The sequence below is a fragment of the Leptidea sinapis genome, chromosome 31 (genome assembly GCF_905404315.1).
Source record: "Leptidea sinapis chromosome 31, ilLepSina1.1, whole genome shotgun sequence".
In the NCBI taxonomy this organism is placed as follows: Eukaryota; Metazoa; Arthropoda; class Insecta; order Lepidoptera; family Pieridae; genus Leptidea; species Leptidea sinapis.
Window position 1 is genome coordinate 8,121,470 of NC_066295.1, and position 24,917 is coordinate 8,146,386.

Genomic DNA, 24,917 nt, shown 5'->3' on the forward strand with positions numbered 1-24,917 from the left:
GGCGCCAGTTCCGGAGAACATGTCCGCAGCACTATCGGGGAAATGCCATCGGGCCCGCTCGATTTGTGAATGTCTAAGGTGAGAAGCGCCTTACGCACGGCGCCATGCCGGATTTTTACCTCCGGCATGTATGACTCGCACCGCGGCATATGAGGTGATGGTGCACCTTGGTCATCCAGAGTCGAGTTGGACGAAAAGAGGGAGCCCAGGAGATCAGCTTTCTCTTTCGCGTCATAGACCAGCGAGTCATCATCCCTGTGCAGTGGCGCAATGGCTGGCTGGCAGAAGTTTCCTTGGACAGCTTTGGCGAGCGACCAGAATGCACGAGTTCCCGAGGTAAGGCGTGCAAGTCTCTCGCCAATTCTGCCAATATGCTTCAACTTCGCGTCAGCAAAAACTCTTTTTCTTCGAAAAGTTCGCTGGAATTCACATCCTTAGATACCACCGCATTGGCCCAAGCCTGATAGCACTCCTGTTTTCGGCGAGAAGCCATTTTGCAGGAGCGGTCAAACCATGGTTGGGACCTGCCACCGATAGGCACAGAGGAGGATGGAATGAAGAGTTCCATACCTTGCAGTACCACATCAGCAACAGCGTCAGAAAAAAAACAGATCTGCCTCCACGGCTAGGATGCAAAAAAACACCGCATCTCGTCCCACTTTGCTGACCTATAGTGCCACACGCGGCGATAGCCTAAGAAGCGGGGCCGTGTTAGGCGCGTGATCGGCATAGTGCTCCGGATCAGGCAGTGGTCCGACGATCCCAGAGGAGGGTCAACGGAAACTAGGTAGCCATCCGGATGTGAGGTCCAACAGTGAAGGTGTATGATCTTCCACATCTGGGACTCGCGTTGTCGCAAAAATTCGCGTTGCAAAACTCCACAGCAAGTGTGGAGGAGGGTGGTTTGAGCCTCCTGCTCGGTTTGCCCCGAGTCTGCACAGATTTGCCCCCCTCCAGAATACGCGGAGCAGCCTGGGCAACCACTATTAGTACAGGCCCTAATTGTGGACGCCCAGGGACAGATCCTCCAGGACTGCATAGCCTGGTACCGGTGTAGTCTATTTTTTTTAGTCCGTTCTGCCATTTGCATTTGGGGGGTGGGCGGTATAGGGCTCCGGATACGCCACTCACCAGACGAAACACAGCGGCATAGCCGCTATTTCACGCTGGTGGGGGTGTGGTAATTCTCCTGGCGTGTCGGCCTAATTCGATTGTGTCCGTGAGGACCCAACATGGCTCTACCACTCCTATATTATTATAACTTCATAACTTTACTACTAATTTGACTAATTTTTACTTAAGCATCTTCTACCGCATTTATGACGGGGAGTGTTTAGAGGAATTGTTAAGGAGCCAACCAGCAGCCAAATTCAACCACCGTACATTTCGTCAAAATGCAAGATACTACTCGCATCAGGTCGACGTCTGGCATTCTACAACCGCGTGCTTTGCCAGAAATTTCATACCACGCTCCAGTTTTATTAAACCGATACAGTTTTGGAATCTTCAAACACAGAGCATACTCCCAACTTATAGGCCGGCAACGCATATCTCGATCCCTGGATTTGCGGATGTCCAAGGGCTCACCACGTTGCATTACGTGAGCCTCTTGCCAATCTGCCGTATAAAAAACATTAGTTTGAACCTGAGATATTTTTTTTCTAACGTCAATAACCACAATAAATTTAAGATCTATAATGTATACTAGATTCGACGCAATAAATAAATTTCGTTTCATTTCATTAAATTTAAATGCACATCTTAAAGAAATAAAAATCTCTCTCCATTATATTACATACTATTCTCCTAAAATGTTTTGTTAAATAAACTCTACAGCAAACATTCCGTATCTCAGTTAGCTAACAATATAACTTGTGTATTAAGTTTTCAACAGTGCGAACGCTACTACAAGTTATTTCTGAACCGTCCAAAGTTAAAACTTAGTATTTATAAGGAACAATGCATTTCCCTGAACTGGCTGAGATTCGCGGGCGTTGATAAATAAATTATTAACTGGTACTGTAGTGATACCGAACTAGAAACGGTGTAGTGAATGTAGTCTCTGGTAACGGAAACTTTTTGGATTTATATACGTTGGTGCATTTATTGGATAGTAAAATAATGTAGTTGGAAGTAATGTTCTTCGTTTGAACTCATCAAAATGCTTAGTTATGTGGCAACACAATAAATCGTCGCTTCATTGTATGTCTTCTACCGCATTTATCACGGAGAGTGTTTCGAAGAGCTGTTTCACCTGATTCCTGCTGCCGAATTCCACCTTCGCACGACACGCCATAAGTTAAGATAGCATTCCTAATATCTGGATGTGTGGCGGTCCTCCACAGTGCGGTTTTCAAGGAGCTTTCTTCCACGTACTACAAAGCTGTGGAGTGAGCTTCCTTGTGCGGTGTTTCCGGGACGATACAACATAGATACCTTAAAAAATATGCGCAGAACTTCCTTTAAGGCCGGCAACGATCCTGGGAGTCTTCTTTTCTATGTGGGCGGCGGCGCTCACTTAACACCAGGTGACCCTTACACTCGTTAGACCTCCTTTTCCATACAAAATAAACCAATCCCTTAATGTTGTGTTTTTAAAATTATGATTAGAGGCATTCATCGGGGTTCCAGTGCTCTGTGACCAGCTAGATCACTTGGCGTTTCGTTTAATGAAGCGTCATTGTGTGTCTACTACCGCATCTATCACGGGGAGTGTTACAAAGAGCTGTTTGACCTGATTCCTGCCGCCAAATTTGACCTTCGCACGACACGTCATAATCATCCCCACCATCTAGCGTTTTCAAAGATCTTTCTTCCACGTACAAACAAGCTGTGGAATAAACTCCCTAGTTCGGTATTTTCAGGACGATGCGACATGGGTACCTTCAAAAAGAGCCTGTATCCTTATGGACCATCTTGTGATTCCTATGGCAACATAATTGCAACAGAATTTTGGCCGACCGAATATCAGTAGACCCGTACGCTCATTTGTCCTCCTCTACCATAAAAACATCATCAGTATTATTGTATATATTCCTCATAAAGAGTGTTATAAATTATGGCATACTCAAGATAAAAGGAATCTTAAATAATAGAGGACAATATCCCAATCAAAGTCATTCAATTTATTTCTGTTGATGATACATTGTAACGAAGCGGTCACAGCCCGTTATTAGAACGCCATGACATAATATGGCGCACATAATTTTAGTAATTGTGTTGTTGAAACTTAACTAGCTCAACTAGCTTGCCTCGACTGGAGCAGGGAGTTGAAATTTAAAATATTTCATTCTGCGATTTGTTTCTAGCTTTGTTTTCTATTTAGGTACTATCGGTGCCTTTTAATCGAATAGTTCTCGAAATTTCCGCCAAGTTTATACCTTTTATTTATATTATTCATAGATCATTAATTGAATTTTGACTTCATCGCCGTTTCTAGACAGGTAGTCGCAAGACTTGTTGACAACTGCCGGACTATACCGAACATTCTTGGAGAAATAAACAGAGTTATACTTCGATGCGTTATATCCAGGACATGTAGGGATCGAAGGCAGTGAATGCGCTGACGAAATTGCAGGAATTGGTGCTAAAAGCACTCAATATGGCCCTAAATCCTTCTGTGGTGTCCAAACGAGACTTGTTAAATCAGCCCTTGATACGTTCACAATAGAGTAATAAACTCTGGAGCAACACTCCAGACTCAACCTATTCCAAAACCTTATCCAAGCCTTCAAAAAAAGACTGGGCATGAGACACTAGGGTTAAGGGAAAAAATCACGCATTCTAACCAGGACACTAACGGGGCCTACAGGGGACACTAACCAGGATACCTCAGAGATTTCACATCCTCTCTGAATGTGGTCCTTTAATGCGTAAACGTAGCATATCTTTGGGAAGTGCAATTGTTCAACCACTTGAGATAGATCAGCTCACTGTCAAAGGTAGAATAAGATTCATGAAAAGAATTTAAAAGATTAAATTACAACGGTAGGAGATTAAATGAAAATGTGGTGCCGGTCATATAGAACGATATAGTGTATCTGAGGAGTGTGTTCCCAAACTTAAAAAAGTACAGTTAAATTTAAAATTAAAAAGCAGTGTTGAATAGCATTAAATAACTCTCACTAACTATTACTAACTATTATTCAATAATACTCATCAATGATACATGCTAATTTAGGAAAGCTTATGTAAATTGTTTCTTTTTTCTAATAGTAACAGATTAGTTCGAAGTTTTAATAGTTTAGTTTAATGTAAGTAGTAGTTACAAAATTTAATGTTTTTTAAGCGCAATTACTTGCCAATAAACTGTTAAAGTTTGGCAAGATATTATTATATAATATCTTAGCAGTTAGCTATAGGTAAGTGTGGTTATCACAATATATTACATTGGTCGCAGTGAGGCGGGCATTTTGTTACTAGCCATGTTGGTTTTAATAATTTCAGCTCTGGACTTTAGAACTTTGTGATTTACAGCCGCATAAGGATTGATGAAGTATCACTGTTCTCTGGAGCATACAAACGGAATGGGATAATCATTTAAGGAGCCCTAAAATATTAATGTGAATGAATTGCATGTAATTAGTTCATAAACCACAAAGGTATATCAAATATGTACATAATATAATACACAGCATCCGGTGTACACAAAGGTAGATAGATATTATCAAATGTAACATTCACATTGACTGGAATATACATTTACATACTCGTGTAAAGCGATCTTGATACGTCCTTGGATAGTGATCTCTCGGTAGTAAGGAATTATTGCTAAAAGTAAAACGTATTTGAAATATTTATATTATTATACTAGCTTGCCCAGCAAACGTTGTATTGCCATATAAATTAATAAAAAAATTCAATAATTAATATTTTTAGGGTATGAAATAGATGATGACCGATTCTCAGACCTACCAAATATATCGTACATAAAATTTATGGTACTACAATAATCATTATATTCGATTGCCATATTGCAACTCTATTGCGTGTCTGTGGATGGATTAGAATAATATTAAAATCGCGATACAAAAGTAAGTGTTGATCGTAGATGGGTGAAAATTTGAAATTGTATGTATTTTTTAATGCTGATTCATAATCAAACAAATTTAAAAAAAAATTACTGAAAAATTAAAAAAAAATCGCGTGGACCACCCTTAACATTTAGGGGGATGAAAAATAGATGTTGTCCGATTCTCAGACCTACCCAATATGCACTCAAAATTTCATGAGAATCGGTCAAGCCGTTTCGGAGGAGTTCGGTCCCGCACACCGTGACACGAGAATTTTATATATTAGATTCATACATTCCCGATACCTACGTTTTTGTGAACGTCACTAACTATTTTTTAATAATATTAAAAACTTTTTACAGATGAATACACGGTGAGTGAAAAGCTTTTTAAAAGAAATATGTTATGTGGGTGTGTTTCGAAACGGCTTGACCAATTTTGATGAACTTTTTAGGCAATCTTCGTATATATAAAATAGAGGAGGCCAGCGAGTGATCCTGTGAGTATTCCTAGTAATTGGATAAATAAATAAATTTTTGATTTTTGTCAAAGCCTCTATGACATATGTACCCTCTAGTAATACGGATATTTCAAAATTTTGCCCATTTAAAGAAGTAGGTAAGTATCGAATAAGTAATGAGCTCTTACTAATAATAATATTTTTTAGTAATGTCCGAAAATCTATTTATTGGCTTTGGCTTTACTCACGCTTCATTGGTGTTGGTACCGAGTAGTTTCGGAACAGTCAGAAGTCCTTCATCAGGATGAGTGACTTCAAAATTAAAGTCAATAATAATCCGAAAATATAGCTGACAAAATAATAACTAAGTAAGCAATTACAATAGTGTTCAAATTTATATAAGGTCCCAATTAGGATTGTAATTAACGAAATATCCATCCATTCAAAGTATGTAAGTAAGCAGGATGTTGTGACTATTTTTTGAATGAAGTCGTATTTAAAATACAGGAGAATCCCTATCAATTACGTTGCAGTCGACCGGAGGGCTTAGAAGACCGCAAATATCGTGTAACCTCAATTTAAAATCAATAAAAAGTTGTCAAGGAAACCTATCATTCCATTTAAAAATAAAGTGTTGGAATATTTTAAATGTTAAATATACAAGACAACTTTATAGTGGGTTGAATCTACGGCCGATCAAACAAACTAATCAATGTATAGGCATATTTACGTAGGGTTGCCAATTAATTATAAGAAGAAATATATCTGATTTCAAAGGGGATGAATAAAGAGTACGGACTTCCAAAAAAGAGTATCATTTATTTTATTGTTTTAAAAAGCATGGCACACTTCTCAAAACATCGTGTCACATGAGATTGACATAATGACATTAGTGGGTGCGTTCAGAATCGTCCGAATGTTGCTTGGCGAATTGGGGATACAAACATATTAATACTAAATAGTCGACTTTTTTGATAATATTAATGGGTTTGCATAATATAACTTGACGCACCTTTTTACAATTTTGCCCAATAGTGGCTTATATGTCAATTATTTTACAATTTTGCCCAATACAGGCATGTTTATTAAATATCACTACAGAGGAAGTAGTGTGTTGGTTAAAACTATGAGTATAAGCTACTACTAAAGTAGCCAGCTGTTGCTAAAATCTAAGTGGTAGATATAGGCTTCCATTAGTTATTTTCAGCTTATTATTAATGAATTTATTTGTATCGAACAACGACGTTCTATAAAATTTAATTTTCACTATAGTGGAATCTCGCATTATACAAAGTTGTATTTAATTTATATATTTTTCTATTTTGCACCTGTGTCAAATCCGAGGAGTATGGGAATGTACACATCATCACTTTGGAATTGGTGTTATTGCAATTATTAATTAGTTTTTCTATATTTTTAATTAGGTTATTTCTAATATTATGAGTGTTATTTCCAAACATTATACCTATGATATTTTTACCTCTTGGATTTATTTTTGGTATGGAATTTACCATTTATTGAAAGTAAACGATAAAAGAAATGAAAACTAGTTAGTATAGTAAGCATAGTGTTAAAATGAGTATTTTATGATATCCTACATGATATAGAGAACAATAGTCTATTTTACACTACGCTTGGCAACCCTATATTTACGTGATCGTGACATCAAATCTCGCCTGTGAATATATTCTAATTCTATTCTACGTTTGTAATATATGTGAAAAAAACACATCGCACATCAATTATGTACGTGGTGATTCTTGTGATTGATAAAACTTTTCATCGATGAATAAAAACAAAAATAATAATTTATTTACTTTATTCTCTTGCCCAAGAAAAAAATCACGTTTACAATAATTTATAACATCAAAAATAATAGTTAAAAAAAACTAAAAAGCACGCTTTACATAAAATTCAACTAAAAAATAGAAAATAAATTTAAATTGAAAAAACTGTAAAAAAAGCGTGGGGTGTAGAAGAATTATTATTTTAATAATATCTTAAAAAGCAACCCACGCTTTTTTACAATAAAATAAATTTTTGTTACACTATTTTCAATTTAAATTTATTTTCTATTTTTTAAGTTGAATTTTATATAAAGCGTGCTTTTTAGTTTTTTTTTAAGTATTATTTATTTTTCATTTTTTAGTCAAATTAGTGTAATGTCATCGGTCCTCGATAAATCTACAAAGTTTGAACGAAATCTAGCCGTTTAAAGTCTGTTACAAACATACAGATGAAGCTAATATAAAGCGTATAAAAAATTGAATAATCGTTTAGGGGTACTATCAGTTTTGTTTTAATATACAAGTTTGATTTTAAGAGTTTGAAATAATTCTTAAACTTAAAAGCTCCTCAATAAAAGCAATTGATATTTTCCTAAAATTAAACAGTTCTACTTTTAAAATGAAATATAAATGTTCGAAATATTCATATATAATTAATTCAAATCAAATCAAATCAAAATCAGTTTATTCACGTAGGTCACGGAAATGACACTTATGAATGTCAAAAAAAAATAAAAATACTGTTTCTTATTGAATCTACCGCTACTTCGTAAATTGTTGAGCTAATGAGAAGAAATAGCAAGAAACTCATTACATCGATTACAAATCATTTCAATTACAATATAATATGTAAAATGTAAAATGACGAAACAAACACACTCAAACGTCAAATAGTCAATGTCTTACACGAGTAAGTCAAAAAAGTAAATGTTAATTAATACAAAAGTTATTGAGTACAGTAGCTGCATCATCTACATACACCATTAATAAATTTGTCCTTACTATTATCATTATAACACCCAAATACCTTTAAATAACACAGCAATTAAATTCCTTTATGAAGGCAATAGTCGTTGTAAACATCAGATATAAAATTTTAAAAGTTATTAAAAACGTTCCAATGTACATATTTCATTTTTAGCAGTTAAATTACATGATGTAATCTGAAAAAATAAACAAAATAAAACACTTACCTGTTGATAGCGATACTAATATAGTAACAATGATGCAATAGTTTTCTATAATCATTATTAATTACGAACAGAAACTAAAATGACCAAATTTCCCGCTAATTCAATAAACATTCCAAGTTTGAATGTGGAGATGCGTTCGGATACTCGCACTAATTGATTTCTACGGTTGTCTATGGTTTGTATCATGTATGCGGGTTGCTTGATGTAACACGACTGACATTCTAACTTTGCTTGAGCGACACAACGCTCGGAAACACTTCATATATTGTTATAAACATCATGCTTATTTTTAGTTGCAACAGAGCTGTGTACTTTGGAATGTCAATCTCTATGGCAAACCATTCTTAAACACTTTAAAACTTAAGGAGAATTTCGACAATGAACACGTTTGAGCTATTTAAGCATTGATTGAACACAATTGATATTTCCCAATGTCTTGATATTATCAAATGCGTTGTTTTGATTAACTCGGATAATATTATGTAATATGAAAGGGGAACAGAAAAGTTTTTTGTCAACATTTCAGCTACTCCATCATTATTGTTCTGCTAATGCGATGATATTTTTGCACAATATCTACCCTTTAAGGGAGTCGTAATGATATTGTTATGAAATGAAAGAATGAGTCTTCCCCGTTTTAATAAATCTTTTCTTTTTCTGAATGTCATTATGGGGTTTGCAGTTGCAACGAATACTAACAACTTGTGACTTAATATATCATTTACAATATTTATTATTACAAACATTACAATATTACACTTTTTAAAGAATTAAAACGCGTGTAATTATAACTGTTTTTGAATTAGATTTTGCGTAAAAGTTACATTTTTATTATTATTTTTTAACGAAATGTTTCAAGGCCTTTTCAGGGTGACTTTACAATTACACGCGTTTATAATCCTTTTAAAATTGTTATATTTAAATGTGGAACACTCGCGTTAATAAAAGAAAATCTTATACTTTACACACATTTAGAATGTCTTAATGTGTCTACAATATTCACTACATATTTATAATTTTAGATTTATATCACTAGCTAAACTCGACCAAAATCAGTGTGGCTCGTCTTTGAACAAATTATTAAAAATGTGCTCTTATATGTATGATGAATAAAATAAATCTAATTAAGGTTATATTATCTTAAGCATTCATATCAGGCTTGTGTAAATTTATACTTACTGTTACAATCATACGAAACAATAGCTCCATATGTCACAAAATATGTTCAAATAACCACTTATTAATTAACACACATCGCAACTTTATTAAAATGGCCTAAATAACATGATATTTTAAATATTTCACCCAATTTGATTGCTAATATAATTGTTTTAAGGTTGAGAATAGAATGTAGTTCTAATCATAAATATTTAGTTCGGTGTTCACAATGTAGTGGCTGTAATCTTCTTACGACTAATAATTGTTCCTAGTTATATCACTCAGATAATCGGTATTGTAACATGTGTGATATAATATTTATGTCTATTGTATTTAGCTCTCCAGATATTAAAGCCCGCAGACAGACGCTGTTCTGTCAATAGAAAAAAATTATGTATTCGGGAATAATGTAGTCTAAAAATGAAACAAAAACGTATTTCTGAATTTTATCATAATATGTAGTTTTACAGTGGAGGCTCCTTTGCATAGGACGCCGGCTAGATTATGGGTACCACAACACCGCCTATTTCTGCCGTGAAGGAGTAATGTGTAAGGATTACTATGTTTCGGTCTGAAGGGCGCGTAGCTAGTGAAATTACTGGGCAAATGAGACTTAACATCTATCGTCTCAAGGTGACGAGCGCAACTGTAGTGCCGCTCAGAAATTTTGGGTTCATCAAAAAATCATAGGCGGCACTACATCGTAATGGGCATGGCGTATCAATTACCATCAGCTGAACGTCCTGCTCGTCTCGTCCCTTATTTTGATAAAAAAAAATGTACGGACTACTATCGTATTTGCGTAAACGTCTTTTACATTACCGATTTATAACTGCCAATTATTTAAAGTATTAAAACGGATTTAGTATGTTATCCTTAAGAGATAGACATATGCCATCGTGGACTTTTCTGTAGAACTATATAAGATACATAATTCCACCATACATTATTTTGTTATATCTCAAAGGGTTTAGACAATGTTTTCGTTGAAAGCCCCAATGGTGGCTTATTTTTTTCCGACACCTCCAACAATTATAGTTAATGTTTACAAAAATAGATGCATAAACTTAACAAATTATATACTAAAACCTGCCTCGAGAACCACGCTATCCATTGGTGAAATCAGCATGAAAATGGGTGCTGTAGTTTTCGAGTATATTGCGAACAGACAGACAGACACACGCGGTGGAGGACTTTGTTTTATTAATATGTAGTGATATATTCTTATGTATAACAAATCGAAAGCCCTTAATGTAAGTATACAATTTCATAAATGTTATATTTTAGGGTCTTTTTCATGACGCATGTATGTTACGTTAAAATTTATATAGAAATCTTAGGCACTCAAGAGACCGTGCCTTTTAAAACAATATAATATATTATATTGATATGTAAATTTTGGTTAAGACACGGAGAAAACGAATTTAAATAAAATAAGATTATAATTTATATTATTGAATGGTTTATTTAGTATTTTATTTACACAGAAAATATTTGTTCTAACTTTTTCTCTCCGTATCTTAACCTAAATTGGAAGACTATTAGATTTAAAACTCGTTCCTTACTATCTACTACTTACTATGTAAGAAAATATGTACATGTAATATGTACATCAAAGAAAAGATCGTATATTAGAGCCATTATCCATTCTTGTTGCTCAGTATAATATTATATCAATCAATTCTATTGGTTGGTATAATCATAATCGAACGACTCTAAGGGATAAAAGACTATTAACCGCAGACTCTTACCAATTAAATTACAAGTAGCAATCTGTTACAGTAGCCTTCATTGAGATGACCAATATCACCATCTGTTGCTAGCCCTTAAAACCACACCCACTAATAATAACTCCTTGGAGTTAAACCTTATTATAACTTTGCTAACTTCAACCAACTACATTCTAGAGTTACCGGAATTGCAGTAACTTGATGGTTTATTGAGTTATCCAATGATTAGGGTGTGTTCCCATTACAGATGCTGAAATTATTCGAAAAAGCCGCATAACTTTACTCATCTAACTAAGCGTATACCTCAATATATGCATATAAGGGTGGGTTGGGAGCTTTGAAGTGGTTGCTTCAATATTGAATTTGATTTTGAATATTTTTAGAGTGTACAAGAGAGAAAATCCAGGATGGGCGCTGGGAAAAATATATTTGCAATAATAAACTTATTGTTACCAACATTCTCGATGTGGCAGAGAACAAATTTGGGATAAGTTTTGAAATCCAAGATGGCCGCCACGGAAAATTATCTTTGCAACAATATAAATATCCTTGCCAACGTTCTAGGGGTGGCAGAGAACGAATTTCCGTTAATTTTTTAAATCTAAGATGGCCTTTTGCAGCTGAGAAATATTATCATTACAAAAATATAACAATCGTTGCTAACGTTCTCAGGGTGGCAGAGAATGAATTTGGGATTATTTTTGAAATCCAAGATGGCCGCAACGAAAAATTATCTTTGCAACAATATAAATGTCCTTGCCAACAATCTCGGAGTGGCAGAGAGCAAAATTGCGATCATTTTGTACAGCAATCTCTATGCAAGATTTTTTTATAACTATATGAAATGTATCCAAGGTTCCTCATAATTTTGCTAACACCAAACGCTGTAACAAGAAATCTTCCAAAACCTGCTGAATGTCAATAACTTAAATCTTTATTGTTTTGGCATTAGACATGGCTGTAATCCTAGACAGTGAATAAGCTTACAATTCAGAAATTTGCTACTTTAATCTTACTAATAGTTTCCTAGGGTAATTACTTTCACTTGCTTCCTAAGTGCAGTCTTTAGTTAAACTTTATATCGATTACGTAAAAGGCTTTCTAGGAATTTATGAAGCTTGGGAAGTATAAACTTTGTTAAAACTTAGGACAGATAATATGTCTTGGCAATATCATTTTTAAGGCATTACAATACTTAGAAGGATGTGATATTCTGATAAATACATGATAATGGAAGCCTGATTGAAGAGAAATACACAAAATGGGAACATACCCTTTTACTTGAAAAAAAAACTATTGACGCTACCAAAATCTTTAGAAGCTACGTTAGGTCCCATTATAAGAATAACTCAATATTAATATTTAAGTTTGTCTGTTAATTGGTATTTATAAACAAAATACTGTTGGCTAATATTATAAGCAAAAAACATCATGAGGTAGCGAGATGGATACTAGTTGTGTTTAACTGTTGACCTGCTGATTCAATACCTACATAACTTGGCTCCCCTTTAGGTCAACTCACTTTTTTCTCCTCCGATCCAAGTATTTGATAGGTAAATGAACGAAACTACGAAACGAACAAACTTAAAAATTATCTATTTCTGCCTATGCGCCTATTTCTGCCATGAAACAGTAATGTGTAATCATTACTGTGTTTGAAAGGGTCCGTAGCTAGTGAAATTACTGGGCAAAAGAGACTTAACATCTTATGTCTCAAGGTGACGATCGTAGTTGTAGTGCCCCTCAGAGTTTTTGGGGTTTTTCAAGAATCCTGAGCGGCACTGCTTGTATACATGTGTATTTATAAGTGCTGACGTGGGCAAGGTGTATCAATCACCATCAGTTGGACCTGCTTCCTGCTAGTATCGTCCCGTATTTTCATAAAAAAATAGTTTCAAAAGTTGGAGTCATCTATTATCGATTTTTGTTCAAGCGTTGTCCAAAATTAGTAGATCTTTGATTAGTATTTATTACTTCTAACTAATATGACTAGTTACCTCTGCAGTATGTAGGATTTAATGAAAGCATAGACTTACAATATACTATAATATAGGTCCTGGCAGCACGATAATACGGGACCAATTTAATTTTATCAATGTGTGTCTAGTTGAATAATAGTGCCCCCCGCTAGGCTATGTATTAAATTTTATAGGAAATTACCAAAAAGTGTATCTGAACTATCAATAAATAAATTTAAATCATTTATTAAACGGAGACTTATGTCGAAGGCTTATTACAGAATTGAAGATTACGTAAACGATAGTACAATGTGGAATTCAATAGTATTATAATATGTACCTACTTTCTTGTTATTTTTTTATGGATTTTATGGTTCAGCCTCGTATTGTTTTACTGGATTGCATTATTTTTAACATATATGTGTGTAAACTTTTGCGTAATTAGCATGTATTTGAATTGTATTTTTGATGATTGACGTTGACGACCAATCTTTTTTTTTATATGAGAGGGGGCAAACGGGCAAGAGGCTCACGGGATGGGGAGAGGTGAGGCAACCGCCCATGGACCTCCGCAAGAACAGGTGTGTCAAGAAATGCGTTGCCGGCCTTTAAGGTGGGAGTATGCTTTTTTCTTGAAGGTCCCTAAGTCGTATCTGTTCGGGAAGACCGCAGCCGGTAGTTGATTCCACAAAGTGGCTGTGCGAGGCAAGAAATTTCGAAGAAAACGCGCGGTTGTGGAATGCCAGACGTCTACGTGATGCGGATGGTACTTTGCACGTAATGTCCGATGGTGGAATTCGGCCGCTGGAATCAACCCGAACAGCTCCTCTGAGCACTCCCCGTGATAAATGCGGTAGAAGATGCAGAGAGAACTCACATCTCTACGCAATGCTAGAGAATCAAGCCGATCGGAGATGACTTGATCGTCGATGATTCGAGCCGCTCGTCGTTGTACGCGGTCAAATGGAAGAAGCTGGTACAGGGGAGCACCCACCCAGAGGTGAAAACAGTACTCCATGTGAGGCCGAATTTGCGCCTTATAAAGTTGCAGGCGGTGGCTTTTAGTGAAGTACTGTCTCGCCTTACTGAGTACACCAAGCTTTTTAGAGGCCAGTTTGGCCTTCTCTTCCAAGTGACCACGGAACTGAACGTCGCTCTATATATCGACGCCAAGTATGCCAATACAGGCTGTGGCAGTTAGAGGAGTGATCTCGAATCGAGGGGATACGACAATGGGAGACTTTTTAGTGGTGAACGCACAAACTTGTGTCTTCTTGGGGTTGAATTGGACTAAATTTTGTCGGCCCCATTCCGAGACTTTGCAAAGCATAGTCTCGATTTCAGACACAAGTTTGATCCGGTTCTCGTCGACGCTATCCCGGGACATGTTGGCACGGCCGGTGTAGGGTCAAGTCAAGTCAAGGTCAAAATTATTTTATTCACATAAAATGTGTTGATTTTATGTGAATAAAATATATTTGACTTTGACTTGACTTTATTCAAAATTCTAGGGAGCTAAGTGTCAACCATAGGTCACTATTTACAAGTTCTCAATCAAAATCAGTTATAGTGAAAATATATTCGCTTTCCCTTTCTATCTTGCTATATCTTCTCCGTTAGAAAGCTATACTATCAGCAAGTAGCATTTATTGTACTTTTTTTTTCAAAATTTTTACTTTTCTTACATCTTATCAAAACAATATCTATGCGAGCGACGTCGCGGGTTACAGCTCGAAATTAATTAAAATAAAATATAACTTTATGTTTGTGATGTACGCTTTGAAACTACTGCACTGATATTTGAGTTGAACAACTAACGGAAACCGTGTCAACAAAATTCCATCCGTCTGTCAGTTGACTTTATTGCATAATAAAGCAAACATGGTGATTTTCAAAATGGCTTTCATCCCTAATAGGAAATATTTTATTTACAAAAGTGTTTTAGAAGTTCGTAATGGCATTCGGATCCAAATCGTATTGAGCGGTTTTTGTACAGATCTAAATTGTTTTCTTTGTTGTCTTTTCGTCTCCTTCCCTCAAATAGGGTCGAGGGAGGCGATGGCTGGCCCATGCGTCATGCTCGTGAACGGGCGCTACTTGTGGTGGCAGGAAGATCCTGTTGCCGGACGCTCTGCTTCAGATTCTTAAAAGTCATTATATTTTTTTTATCACTTATAAAATGCTCGCAAAATACCTTTATTTATTTACGGTGTGTGTGGATGATGCAGCCACTGTACTCAATAACTTTTGTTTTGTATTAATTTACATTTACTTTTTTGACTTACTCGTGTAAGGCATTGACTATTTGACGTTTCAATATTTTTGTTGCATCACTTTACGTATGTTGTAATTGGAATGATTTGTAAAACGATGAAAATATAAATTGTGATATAAAAGAGTGGCAGTGAGTTTCTTGCTACTTCTTCACATTAGCTCATCTCTTTACGAAGTAGCGGTAAATTCAATTAGAAAAAAAAATTTTCGACATTCATAAGTGTCATTTCCGTGAACTACATGAATAAAGTGATTTTGATTTGATTGATTTGATTGATCGGTTTTTACTTATTATTGTGTATTAGCGATTTATCCCCGGTCGTGGTTTTAATTTTTATGTCGAGTAGTAACCATTGATTAGAAAATACTAGCGAATAAATGACCTTTCGATAGTGCCGGACCAATTTAGATTTGTCAATGTTTTTTTTGCCATATCTTTGTATAAATCATTCAAAATACAAAGATCTTATATCTAAGCGTGGCTGACTGTTTACGATTCGTCTATCAAAATCGATTACAGTAACAATAGCTTTGCTTACATTTTAGATTTAGTTGTATCTTCGTTAAAATTTTTCTTCTCTCTTATACGCTTTGTCTATACGCTATTATGTCCTAAGTCTATGGTAGTAATATTTAACACTTAAGAAAAAATATCTTAAAATCGGTAATTTCAACAATGATTGATTGATTGGAATTAATTTATCTGTGGCTAGCTGTCACTTTGAAAGATGAACACAAAATTGCTTTTATATTAAAAGCCCGCTAAAAGGCCCCTTCACGGGTAGGTACACATATAGATATTCGCAAGGGACTGACTGTCATGGTTTGCGTTTTTGCACGTTTTGATTGTCATTCCCACAGGATTCAATCCCGTTGCTCGTCCGATATACAGTGAAGACTGATTTGAATCATTATTCAGGGCAAATATAATGAGTCGACTCTGACAGAATTGCTAGCAAATACATATTGTTTATTGAATTTAATTCATTTCACTCTAATGACCTTAATCAAGTTCCTGGCATCACCCAAGGCTCACACTTAAGCCCGTAACTATATCTACGCTTTTTATTTACGATACAATAGATATTAACGATAGACTATCTTATAATGATTGGTGGTAAAGCCCTCGAAGGCCGATGATCTGGTCAAGATCGCCGGATGAGGTTGGATTAGGCAGCAAAGGCACGCACAGGACTGATAGTTGTGGAGATCTTTGGGCGAGGCGTTTGTCCAGCAGTGGACGTCTTCCGGACGAAATGATAATGATGATGAGTGGGTGAAAAAGAAGCCTGCTTAAAATTCTGAGCGGCACTACAGTTATGCTCTTCACCTTGAGACAAAAGATGCTAAGTCTCATTTGCCCAGTAAATTCACTAGCTACGACGCCCTTCAGACCGAAACACAATAATGTTTACACTGCTTTACGCAGAAATAGGTGCCGTTGTAGTACCCATAATCTAGCCGATGTCCTGTGCAAAGGAGCCTCCCACTGGTATATAGCGTGACTGAGTTACTTACTCGAACGCCGTACCGAAAATAAAGACGATTTTTTGCATAATGGCTCTTAAATCATACATTACTGTAAAATTTACAGTTTAAATGATATCTAAAATAAGTAAGAGGAAAAGTGAAAGTTTTAAATCATCATGAAACAAGTTCTCAACATAAGATGTACATTGTTCAACTAATCTTTGTCATAGTGTCTTATACTAATTCTAGAAACATTGCGGTTTCAAACTGGAGATTATTCATAAAGGTTCCTTAACTCGGACGGTTGATTCAGCAGGTAAGCGCTCGGACGGAACCCGAGAGGCGCAGTTTCATGAATTTTGGTCATACATTTAATTTGTCCCTTAATGACGTAAATAAGCAGCAAGAAGGGATTAATGAAAATTTAATCCATCGTAATTTTCATAGTAAGATTTCCACATACCAGGTTTAAAATTAACGTACATACACGTATATCGGCATTTCCCTAAATTTTACGCTTTAGGGCTATACGTCACCGGGACACCAAAGTGGCTTATACAGATCAATTACAACATTATTATACACCACCACACCATTATCAACGATCAGAGATACAAAGCGTAACTATCGTTGACTTTTCTGTCCCAATAAACTTATCGCCGGTAACTCATCTTCTCCGTACACGCTGAATGTCAATGGGAGAACGTATAGCTTACCAGCGATAGAAGTTTGTATGAAAATTGCAATTCACGCGTCCCAACATAAGGCGATAAGAATGACTTATCGGGTATATTGGGGCAGCTTCAGATTATTAACAGCAGAAGGTAGTAATTTATCTCTATCTGTAGATAGTACATTGGGAACGGCCGTAATAGTTCAACAGTAAATAAAATGGCGCTAAACTGAGAGGTTGAAATTCGATATGGGCAGTTCGAACATTAAGAAGGAATAACCGTGGCTGTTATTTTTACCGACAACTACTATTAATCATAGACGTCAATTTAAATGTCTTACAAAACTTAATACTTTAAAATTAACAGCTGAATGTCAATTCAATTAACTGGGGTAATTTAATATTACAAAAAGTTTAGTTTAAAATATAAATCATGATTTATTTGGTAGACAACTAATGAACATATTATGATGTTAACACGATTTATATAAAAATGGGAAATTTTAAAAAGTTTTCATTACTACAACTTCAAGCTAGCTTATGTTATTAACTCAACATATAAATCACTATTTCATACGTCCTTATGTGAAAACATATTATAATACGATAAATAAATAGAGTTGATCATTTCATAACTATAAAATTGGAATTGAACTATAAAAGAATCAACAGTGTTATCAAATCGATTACAGGACAACATCAAAATTACAGGCACATGAGAAAGGGCATCTTTACTAATACCAAATTACTTGGACCGCGCGGCTCTGTGTAAGTAGAACATCTTCCCTTTTATTTAATGGAATAGGAGGACAAACGAGCGCACGGGTCACCTGTTGTTAAGTGATCACCGCCGCCCACAATCTCTTGCGACACCAGAGGAATCAAAGGAGCGTTGCCGGCCTTTAAGGAAGGTGTACGCGCTTTTTTTGAAGGTACCCATGTCGTATCGTCCCGGAAACACCGCTCAAGGAAGTTCATTCCACAGCTTTATAGTACGTGGAAGAAAGCTTCTTGAAAACCGCACTGTGGAGGACCGCCACACATCCAGATGGTGGGGATGATATCCTAACTTGTGGCGTGTCGTGCGAAGGTGGAATTCGGCGGCAGGAATCAGGTTTAACAGCTCTTCGGAACACTCCCCGTTATAAATGCGGTAGAATTCCCTGACGCAGTATTAACAAGACGCGTGAAGGGATGTCGACATCGCATCTACGTAAGATATTCGATTGTTTTTGCTTGTTCGTAGATGCGCTTACATCAAATTTATAAAACATACGAAAAAATATATATTATAACATACTATATATTACATATACATAACATTTTAACAGGTACTTAACCTATCGCTATCAAAAAGTCACTAACCAATTCAATTTTTAACAAAAATGTTAAAAAAATGTGACATATTCACTTAATAATTGAGGAATTAACATAAATATATATTATATTGATATATTCCGATGTTTTGTATGTTTCGAATATTTTCTAGAATTTATTTTAAAAATCTTAACGTTTTAAGAAGTATCTTAATATGTTAATGTGCTTTTATCAAGATAATCAAACAATAATTAATGCCTATAATAAAATATTATATCCTGATTAAACTACCTATATTATTGTTTTTAATATTTATATTTAATCCAAATCCTTATTTAAGGAAAAAACAATATTATGGCTTACTTCAGTCGCAAAATAGCACACATCGCCACGTCAACAGATGACTTAACCCATCGCATTAGATATTTCAAATAAAAATATATCACTGCATATTTTGTTCATATAGATTCAATGCTAAATAGCCTCAGTACCTAACGATATTAAAAACACATTAACCTTGTACGAAACAACTTTTAAAGTCAATTTAATGAAGCTCGCAAATCGTTTTATTGCCAACCGAACGGAATCACGTGTTTCTAGTACGGAGCCAGCTGTTACGTCTCCCCACAAAGGGGATATACGCAGCACAGATGGTCATCTGTTATTACCACCTTTACGGGAGAACAACTTTCGATGTCTTAATCTGAAATCAATACTACTTTTGGATTTATTATCATGGGTGCTAGAGTTTATTATATTAATTAAGGTTTAGATATTTTCAAAGTAAAAAAATCTATGCGTAAGTGAAACAACTTTGCAAATAATAGGCTATATAATTAGAAAGAGAAGGCGAGTCAGAGCATGCTTACAAGTGGATCATTAGCCGGAATACGTCCACTGCTGGGAAAACGCCTCCCCCCAAAGATTTCCACGACAATCGGTCCTGCACTGCCATCACCCAACTTAGTCCTGCGATCTTGACCACATAATGAAAATTTATTAATTTTCCAAAATCACAACGTGAGTAATATATATTCGAAAACATAAATATACGAGAGTTCGCAGTTGGTACGTTACCAATCCCAAGAGATCAATTAAATGATCAGATAAATTAAATTAGAAATGTTATTATTTAAAATTTGCCCTTTTTAAAGTCTACAGAGAGAGGCAAAGAGGTTTCTGAAAGAGCGATGATGTCGAATTCATTCATGACGGCAACTTATGACCGGACATCGGTGATTCTTCCTATGATGCTTTAGATATGCTCATATATCATCTTTTTGATGAAGAGGTTCTTTTCACCTTTCTTAATACAGTAGAGCATTGGCATCTAAGGTAACCTGAAAATCTTGATAATCTCCTTCCTTTCTGAACCAATTTCATAAATGCACGCAATTCCATTTTCGACAACATGCTCCAAGAAACTGCGATGCTATTCTCGTAATTGCTTTAATCGTTGAAGCTAAGTTCCAATGTTATCCATGTTTTACTCTAGAGTGGTATTCCCTGCATAACTGCATGGGGGATGCGCGTCAAAGACATTTGGTCGACATACTTGCCTGAAGTTGCCAATATTGTTCAACCAAATCTTAAATATTTCTACTACTATTAAAAGGGTTATCTCGATCTCTATAATTAAGATGTTTTAAGTTGTCAACTCAACCAAATGCCAAAATTTTAACAAAAAACGCATCTTCCAAATTCCGAGAATACATACAATTTCCCTAAATTGGAAAGTAACCTTAACGTAAATTTGTATTACAAGAATACGAAATTGAATTTTTTGTAATTAGGTCGCTTCGATCCTATTCTCATTTTGTTACGAGAATATGGCTACTGGTCTACCTTCAAAATAATGGTTGCTAGAGAATATTATTATTAAGTTACCCAACTCTCCTTTATATTCCATTAAGGCAAAAAACATTGAACAATCTCATAGTTTGACATAATGTTATATTAAAAATGCATTGATATGAATTTCCAACGAAATCGCTTTAAAGATTTATTCAAGCGATTTAACATTAGAGCTGAGATAGTCCGTCATATTGCAATTCGTGCCTTGACAGTATTATTGATTCTCGCTGTGCAAGCATTGAGTGTTAACTTCAGTTCTCGGAGCAGATGTTGCTAACGTAATTGGATCGCTTTATCTTATTAACGACTAACTTTATATCCCTTACGGGGATGTCTCGGAGTATTTTTTTAAGTTTACCTACGTCGAATAAGTGTAGAGTTACTCGAGTTGGTCAGATATCTTATAGTAGTTAGTGAGTATGTTTAGTCATACTGGTAAACTAGTGGGCACTATGGATGTTATTTTTTTTAACTCTGCAGGAGTTTACTAGAAACAAAAAGAGAGATAAAACTTGATTTGAACCATATCTTATCGTAGTTTAAGTATATTTTTAGCTAGATGAAAAAGGTTTAACTATGACTCCAAACTGGCTGTTGTTTGCAAGAAACAGTATAAGTGCAAACACGCTGATACCAATATTAAAATCGCAATAAATCAAGGTAGATCTAGAAATACACAAATAAAATTTGAAAACAAAATTTTATGAACGGTGTGGGACTCGCTGCCACGATCTTTCGCGCTTCGTGCAAGTGCTCTCCCAACTGAGCTAATCATTCGAGTGACGTATTCTCATAAAATCTTGTATGCTTTGTTCAACTCTCAGGTTGTGACTTCATCTAAAGGATCTAATTTACAGTTGAAAACCTGCTCAACCCAGAAGTGAGGGTTGTCACTTTAAAAACATAACAAATTCTTTAGGTCTAGAAATAATTTTGGACTTTTACTCTAGCTCTATTCAAGCTAGCCTACATTCAGGAACGGCCACATGTGTATTATTGTTCACATCTCTGGTGTACTGCAGTACAGCATTAACTCGAACCATTTGACCGCGTGCAACGCAGAGCTGTTGGAATAAACTGGCATCTAGTGCTCTGTGAATGGCTTGATCAATTGGTGCTGCGTCTTTTCCTTTTATGTCTTCTTCTGCATTAATCACGAGGAGTATTTCAAAGAGCTGTTTGACCAGAACGCTGCCGCCCAATTCCACCTTCACACCATCATACTTAACTATCAAGCTCACCATCTAGATGTGTGACGTTCCTTCACAGTAAATTTTCAAGAACTTCCCTAAACGGCAGTCAACAATTCTTTTGTTCTTCTGGTGCTACAAGAGTATGTTGACGTTGATCGCTTGCAATCAGTAGACCCGTTCGATTATTTGTCATTCTCTTCTATAAAAGAAAAAAAATAGCAAAACTAAATTCATACTTCTTATTTTCTTATTTAAGTGCGAAAATAGCATTGGAAACCTTTCACCCGTCGCGTCGAGGGGAAATTAATCACAGTATTCTTTGTTGTCCTTACAGTTGAAAGTATTGATTAGAACTATCGCAGACACAAAATATTGGAGAGTTTCCAATAGAAATATATACGTACACTCCTAATGAAATTTATCATTCGCACCTTGAAGTTTCTATAATGCTGAAACAATATTGGTTTGCAGTCTTCGATTTGAACTGTGACATTTCTCATTATTATTCAAAGTTACTTCATAAACATTAAGCTATGTTAATTAATATTAATTCAGTGACAGAACAAATCCTATAACTATATTTACAATACTATGATTACATTAAATTAAAACTATAGATTACGGAGTAGCGTACCACGAAGCAGCATTCACAGGTTGGATAGCTAGGGTGAACCGTTGAGTGAAATTGCTGCTAGCGGTTAGGTTTGTAGAAGCCCTATACGTAACTTGGACATGAGAAGGAGACAGAGTGTCGACGCAAGTAACGTCCCACACCAGCGCCCTTCCCCGTGCCCAAGCCACCAGCGTAATTCCATCAGGACGCTTGCCATCGCGGCAGGTAATACCATTTGGCTCTAAAACAGCAGGTATATTAAGAGCGGCAAATGCCCTGCGGATGACTTCATTAATGCTGGCATGACGAATGATACGGCCTGCCGATTTTAGGCAGGCTATCCCGAGACGCCCAAAAGCATCATTCAGTTTTATTTTTTTTTCAGTTTCACTGACAGTAATAATAAGGTATTTTAACCCTTATTTAATTTGAAATCTACCAAAATTATTTTTATGTTGCTTACTCGGGAGAATCAAAGCAACCAAATTATTCATTTATGTACATACCTAGACCGTTACGATTTTTTATGTGTTTATTTTGGTTTTTTATAGATTAAAATTGTTCAGCCTAAATATAACATTATTATAAATTAAGATGTCACTCTTAAGAATTGTTGACTCCTGCCTGACAACTTTAGCAAATACTTATATATGTATATGTTTCTTACTCATAATATCACAGTTTATAAATTCTGATTACTTACGGCCGTTCCCCATATACTATCTACAGATAGAGATAAATTACTACTTTCTACTTTCAGTAATTAGCTGTCAATAATCTGAAGCTGTCCCAATATACCCGATAAGTCATTCTTATCGCCTTATATTGGGACGCGTGAATTGCAATTTCTATACAAACTTCTATCACTGGTAAGCTATACGTCCTCCTATTGACCGACAGCGTGTACGGATAAGGTGAGTTACCGTCGATAAGTTTATTTGGACAGAAAAGTCAACGATAGTTACGATTTTATGTCAAGTAGGCCACAACCGGAGGATAGACTGAATATTGGGAACGACCGTTAGTGAATCATTTGATCTCCTGTCAAATCCAAATTTAGAAACTCTGACCTCATTATTTAAAATTTCTATCTGAATTTAGTTCTGTGTCTAACAATAGAGGTCTATAAAAACTACTACTTGTGGCGTCTTGTTGAATAATTAATAAGAATAAACATAAATACAATTCTCACCTACTCAAGCACTTCATAAAGTACAACCTAAATATTGTGAAATAAACTATAGAGCGTGGAGTTTTCAGGAAAATATATAAACGGGTAGGAACTTACCTACGCTCAAAAAAGCAAGTAAGAATATTCACATTAAAGCTGTTGTTAGAGAGTAAGGGTTAGGGCTAGTTAGTCATCCTTTTCGATAAAAAAATAACACATCCATCATCAAACTGGAATCTTTACTCATCATATTATAAAGAAGAAAAATTCCAAAACTACTAACCGATTTGAAAAATTATTTCATTGTTGTGAAACTACACTGTCCTCAGGTGACATAGGCTATATTTTTATAAAATTAAGAATCCATACTAAACTCCAATAATGTAATTAGGTATAAAAAAATATATAAAATATTCTTTACGTCGTGTGCACTGCGAAAAGTATTGATGATAGATTAAAATAATGTACTACGACTTTTCAGAACACATCATTATTTACAAAAAGTGTTGCGACAGCATAGTAATATGTTATAAGTGTTATAAAGGTTTTCAAGGAGCTTTCTTCCACGTACTACAAAGCTGTGGAATGAGCTTCCTTGTGCGGTGTTTCCGGGACGATACGACATGGGTACCTTCAAAAAAAGCGCGTACACCTTCCTTAAAGGCCGGCAACGCTCCTGTGATTCCTCTGGTGTTGCATGAGATTGTGGGCGGCGGTGATCACTTAACAACACCCGTACGCTGGTTTGTCCTCCTATTCCATATAAAAAAAAAAAAGGAGGATGGCGAGAATGCATGTATTTTGGGACCTAAATAAATGGCGTACATTATAGAAACTTATTAAGAATTGTAGAACGTAACAAAACTAAGAAAAAAGCACATCGTAAGTAAGTCTAAAAAAGTGGGAGAAAAAAAGATATACTTAAAAGTAAAATATAACCTAAAATTATTAATCAATATCTATTGTTCAATCAATAATTTGTATCTTATGTCTATGCCTGATTACTGTCTGCTTAAGATAATATAATATTTATGTGGAAGGTTGCAGCAGCTGA

At 35.5% G+C, this 24,917-nt stretch overlaps 1 protein-coding gene across 2 annotated transcripts in view; it reads right to left on the reverse strand.

Moving 5' to 3' along the window:
* LOC126974075 (fasciclin-2-like) overlaps positions 1 to 8,680 on the reverse strand; it is a 60,283-nt gene extending 51,603 nt beyond the window's left edge. For both annotated transcript variants that reach the window (XM_050821475.1, XM_050821476.1), the window contains exon 1: positions 8,453 to 8,680. In XM_050821475.1, the coding sequence (XP_050677432.1) occupies positions 8,453 to 8,507 (55 nt within the window). In that variant the 5' untranslated portion in view covers positions 8,508 to 8,680. The remainder of the gene's footprint in view (positions 1 to 8,452) is intronic.
* Positions 8,681 to 24,917: the final 16,237 nt, after the last annotated feature.